This window comes from Trachemys scripta, chromosome 1 (genome assembly GCF_013100865.1).
Source record: "Trachemys scripta elegans isolate TJP31775 chromosome 1, CAS_Tse_1.0, whole genome shotgun sequence".
Classification (NCBI taxonomy): Eukaryota; Metazoa; Chordata; order Testudines; family Emydidae; genus Trachemys; species Trachemys scripta.
In genome coordinates, this window is record NC_048298.1 from 341,921,031 (window position 1) to 341,926,692 (window position 5,662).

Here is a 5,662-nt window from a genome sequence, read left to right on the forward strand (position 1 = left end):
TCGGGGGCTGGATATTACAGGGGACAGAGTGAAAGGAATGGGGGTACCAGTTACTCTGCCAGGCAGAGAGAGGCCTGGGCTGGCCTGGAGGAGAGGGCGTGAGTGGCTGAAGGCTGGTGGGGCCAGGGAGCTGACCGCAGACAGACAGAGACAAGACTCCTTCACACTGGAGGCCAGGGGTGACGAGGTGACTCACAGCCCCAGGCCCCGAGAACTGTCATGGAGATCAGCCGTAGAACTACCCTGGCTCACAGCCAGACGGCTGACTAGCCATTCTTTGCACGCACAAGGCCGTCGCATACTCTATTAATCACTTGCAGGTCTCTGGAGCTGTTCTGCCCGAGTCAGATGTGGCCCTCAGCAGATCATGTCACCCATGAACAACAGCAGCCTCAGACCTCCCTCGTTCCTCCTGGTCGGCATACCGGGGCTTGAATCCACACAGCACTTGGTTGGGATCCCTCTGTGCTCCATGTATATCGTGGCCTTGCTGGGGAACGGCATTGTTCTGATTGTTATAAGGACAGACCCCAGCCTGCATGAACCCATGTACTTCTTCCTGGCCATGCTGACCATCACCGACCTGGTCCTGTCCACGTCCACCCTGCCCAAAATGCTGAGTGTCTTCTGGCTCGGAGACAGGGAGATTGAGTTCCATGCCTGCCTCACCCAGATGTTCTTCGTCCATGCTTCCTCGCTGGTGGAGTCGGGCATCCTGGTGGCCATGGCGTTAGACCGCTACGTGGCCATCTGCAACCCCCTCCGGCATGCAGCCATCTTGAAAATCAGTATGGTGGCCAAGATAGCGCTGCTGGTCTTGGTCAGAGGCCTCGTTGTGATAGCCCCCTTGCCCTTGCTCCTCGGGAAGCTGCCATTCTGCCAGGCCTACATCATCCCCCACTCCTACTGCGAGCACATGGCCGTGGTGAAGCTGGCCTGCGCAGACACCACGGTCAATGCAGCATATGGCCTGGTCGTGGCCCTGCTGGTGGGGGGGCTGGATGGCATGTCCATTGCTCTGTCCTACGTGATGATCCTCCGGGCTGTCTTCGTCCTCCCCTCCAGCCAGGCCCGGCTCAAGGCTCTCAGCACCTGCACATCCCATGTCTGCATCATCCTCGTGTTCTACGTCCCTGGGCTCTTCTCCTTCCTGGCGCACCGCTTCGGCCAGAGCGTCCCCCTCCCCGTCCACATCCTGCTGGCCAACCTCTACCTCCTGATGCCGCCCATGCTGAACCCCATCGTATACGGGGTGAAAACCAAGCAGATCCGCAGTCGGGTGACCAGGGTCTTCCACGTGAGGGGCCCCTGAGCGCCGGAGGGCAGTCGCTTCATGCTCATTTCTCCAGGTGCCACACACCGCTGTTATTTTTTAAATGTACCATGATTATTAATAATAAAACAATCATTGAGTAGAACTGGGACTCCACATGGAGCCTTAGGGACATAGGGGAAGCTGGGCTCGCAGCAGCCAATCTAACAAAAAGAGGAGACAGTGAACCAGTGTGCCGGGTGCTGTACAAACACCTGGTCACAGACAGTCCCTGCCCTGACGAGTGCCATTCATAGAATCATAGAAACATAGAAGATTAGGGTTGGAAGAGACCTCAGGAGGTCATGTAGTCCAACCCCCTGCTCAAAGGAGGATCAATACCAACTAAATCATCCCAGCCAGGACTTTGTCGAGCTGGGCCTTAAAAACCTCTAAGGATGGAGATTCCATCACCTCCCTAGCTAACCCATTCCAGTGCTTCACTACCCTCCTAGTGAAATAGTGTTTCCTAAAATCAAACCTAGACCTCCCCTACTGCAACTTGAGACCATTGCTTCTTGTTGTGTCATCTGCCACCACTGAGAACAGCCGAGCTCCATCCTCTTTGGAACCCCCTTTTAGGTAGTTGAAGGCTGCTATCAAATCCCCCCTCATTCTTCTGTTCTGGAGACTAAACAATCCCGGTTCCCTCAGCCTCTCCTCATAAGTCATGTGCTCCAGCCCCCTAATCATTTTCGTTGCCCTCCACTGGACTCTCTCCAATTTGTCCACATCCCCTCTGTAGTGAGGGGATGAAAACTGGACGCAGTACTCCAGGTGTGGCCTCACCAGTGCCCAATAGAGGGGTATAATCACTAATTGCCGCCAAAGATCCGGATGTGCCGCCCCTTTCCATTGGCCACCCCAAGCACCTGCTTCCTTCGCTGGTGCCTGGAGCCGGCCCTGCCAGCCTCCCACATTGCCAGTCCTGCCCTTTCCCTGGCTGGCTCCCAAAATGGCATCCCCCCACTCCTGAGCTCCCAAGGGGAGGGCATCTCACTCCCTATTGGTTGCTGAGCAGACTCTGAGCCTGCAGTGGCTCCCCCCCCCCCCAACAGCATGCACCTCTCTGAGTTACCAGCACAGGGAGCCCCAGGGACCTAGGTTAGCTCCGTGGGGGTTTGTGACAATGCGGTTCTGGCAGAACCCAACTGAGAGTGCCAACTCAGGACAAATTGCTTAAACAGGGCAGTGCAGCCCAAGGCTGGGGTTTTTTCCACTTCTAAGGCAAACCAAACCAGCCAGACTAAGGGAACTTCGCTCTCACCCCACTGGCTAACCGCAAGTCTCTCAAGCAATCTCCTTAGACACTCCAGTTTCCCAGTATAACCACCAGTACCACTCGTACGGGGACAAATGGTTATGAAAACCAGTGCCCAAGTAACAGAAAAAGGTTCTCCTGATCCCAAAGGACCAAGCCCCAGACCCAGGTCAATATACAAATCAGATCTTTCCCACAAATCACGCTGCTGTCAATTCTTTAGAATCTAAAATCTAAAGGTTTATTTATAAAAGGAAAAAGATAGAGATGAGAGTTAGAATTGGTTAAATGGAATCAATTACATACAGTAATGGCAAAGTTCTTGGTTCAGGCTTGCAGCAGCGATGGAATAAACTGCAGGTTCAAATCAAGTCTCTGGAATACATCCCCCGCTGGGATGGGTCCTCAGTCCTCTGTTCAAAGCTTCAGCATGTGGCAAAGTTCCTCCAGAGGTATGAAGCAGGATTGAAGATGAGATGGAGATGAGACATCAGCCTTATATAGTCTTTTCCAGGTGTAAGAACACCTCTTTGTTCTTACTGTGGAAAATTACAGCAAAATGGAGTCTGGAGTCACATGGGCCAGTCCCTGCATACTTTGCTGAGTTACAAGGCGTATCTGCCTTCTCTCAATGGGTCCATTGTATAGCTGATGGTCCTTAATGGGCCATCAAGCAGGTTAGGCAGAGCTAATCTCAGCTTGTCTGGGATGTCACCCAGCAGCATAGCATAAATTTGCCATACAGACAGTATAGAGCCAATATTCATAACTTTGACCACAAAACTGATACACACGTATAGACAGCATAATCATAACCAGTAAACCATAACCTTGTCCTAGACACCCCATTTGACCCCCTTTATACAAGATTTGGGTGCCACTACAGGACCTTGGTTGCAACAATGATCTATACGGTCCCAGTTTATGTCAATAACGTCACAGGGTTACATTTGCTTTGCCCACAGATAGCATCTTCCACCCAGGTCTGAAATGCTCTATGCACCTTCATGGAGCTACGTTCCCGTTGCAACGCGGGAAAGCATTAGAATCTCCTTTTTCATGGCAGAGGAAACTGAGGCACAGACAGGGGACTAGTGATTTTGGGGGGTCTCCATTTTGGGGGGCACTACTTGAGATACCTTAAATGGTGATCTTTTCGGAATCGGCTGAGCGGCCACCCTCTGATGAGGAGTCGTGTGTGTGTGTGTGTGAAGTTCTGCAGTCAAAGCCAGAGACGTCCCACATGATTAGACACTCTTGAAAATCTTGGCGGGAATAACTTGCCCCCAGTCAGCCAAGGAGTCCTTGGTACAGAGAGCCCAGCTCTGTGCTGCTTTGGGTATTTTGGCTTGTCAGCGTGATTTGCCGTGTCGCTGCAGTGCACAGAGCCACAGTCTCTCTCACTGCAGGCCTGTCCCAGCGAGAAAGTGGGATCACCTTCTTGTGTCGTGCTGAGTAAATGCCACTGGGTCACAGGCAGTCAGGGATGTCCAACAGTCCCAGGACGCCAGACATGGTCTGGTTTTAACACCCACCTTGGCTGTAGCCTTTATGTCAGGGGCGGGCAAACTTTTTGGCCTGAGGGCTGCATCGGGTTTCTAAAATTGTATGGAGGGCCGGTTAGGGGAGGGGGTCGTGGCCCAGCCCCCACCTCCTATCTTCCCCCCCCCAGGACTCCTGCCCCATCCAACCCCCCCTGTTCCCTGACGGCCCCTCTGGGACCCCTGCCCCATACACACACACGAGCTCCCTGTCCCCTGACCACCCCCGGACCCCCGCTGCCCCATCCAATCCCTCCTCTCATTCCTGACAGCTCCCCCGGGACCCCTGCCCCCATTCAACCACCCCTTCTCCCTGTCCCCTGCCTCCCCCCGAGCCCCCCCCCCCCTCCCCCCCCCCTCCCCCCCCCCCACCCCCCCCCCCCTTCTTCCTGACTGCCCCCTGGGACCCCTGCCCCCATTCAAGCCTATGTTCTCCCCGACCGCCCCGACTCCTATCCACACCCCTGCCCCCTGACCACCACCCCGAACTCCCCTGCCCTCTATTCAACCCGCCCTGCTCCCTGCCCCCTTACTGCACTTCCTGGAACCGGGCCATGCCACCGCCGCCACCGCGCAGCACAGAGCACCGGGTCAGGCCGGGCTCTGCCACTGCGCTGCCCCAGGAGCGCATCGCTGCACCGCCCAGAGCATTGCGCCAGCAGCGGAGCAAGCGCGCTGAGGCTGCGGGCGAGGGGGGACAGCAGGGGAGGGGCCAGGGGCTGAGCCTCCTGGGCCAGGAGCTCGGGGGCCGGGCAGGACGGTCCCCCCGTGGGCCATAATTTGCCCACCCTTGCTTTAAGTGCTACCAGAATACAAATGATAAATAATAATAGTTAATGATTTCAGCTCTGCCACTGACTCTAGGTGTGTCCTTGGACAAGTCCATTAATCCACCCTGCCCCTCCATTCCCCATCTGTAAAATGGAGACAATCCTTCCCTCTCTCCTGGGAGCACCGTCCTTGAGCAAGGCTCTGATTCGACGTGGATGGGGACCATGGAAGGACCCAGCCTGAAGGAAGCACGTTCTGATGCAGTGAGGTTCAAGAAAAGCAGCTCAAGTCAAAACCCCAGAAAGCAGGAAACCGGAGCAGCTCCAGCAAAGGCCTCTGGGGGCGGAGAGGAAGAGGAGGAAAGGGACGATCGTGCAGCTGAAGAAGCGCAGTAGATTGCGAAAAGCAACAGAGGAGCCTGTGGCACCTTTAAGACTAACAGAAGTATTGGAGCATGAGCTTTCGGGTGTGAAGTTTATGCTTCAATACTTCTGTTAGTCTTAAAGGTGCCACAGGATCCTCTGTTGCTTTTTTCAGATTCAGACTAACACGGCTACCCCTCTGACAGTAGATTGCTAGACAGCCAGCCGAGTCAGATGGAGAGCAATCATTCTCTCGGCAGGGAGTGGTTCACCCTGCCTGCCCATTCCTAAACTTACAGTTTCTGATCAGGCCTCGGTGGGCTTTTCACTGTGAACGCATGTTTCTGGAGCAGATGATGTGCTGTAGGCACTTAAAGGGGTAATGCTGTAGGGTTCACTAGAGAGGCAGATGTCT

General features: G+C 54.7%; 1 protein-coding gene across 1 annotated transcript; it reads left to right on the forward strand.

The window, feature by feature from the left end:
- Window positions 1-367: 367 nt before the first annotated feature.
- LOC117887054 (olfactory receptor 52L1-like) lies at window positions 368-1,312 on the forward strand. The gene has a single exon (XM_034789324.1). The coding sequence runs from the start codon at window positions 368-370 to the stop codon at window positions 1,310-1,312; it is 945 nt and encodes a 314-aa protein (XP_034645215.1).
- Window positions 1,313-5,662: the final 4,350 nt, after the last annotated feature.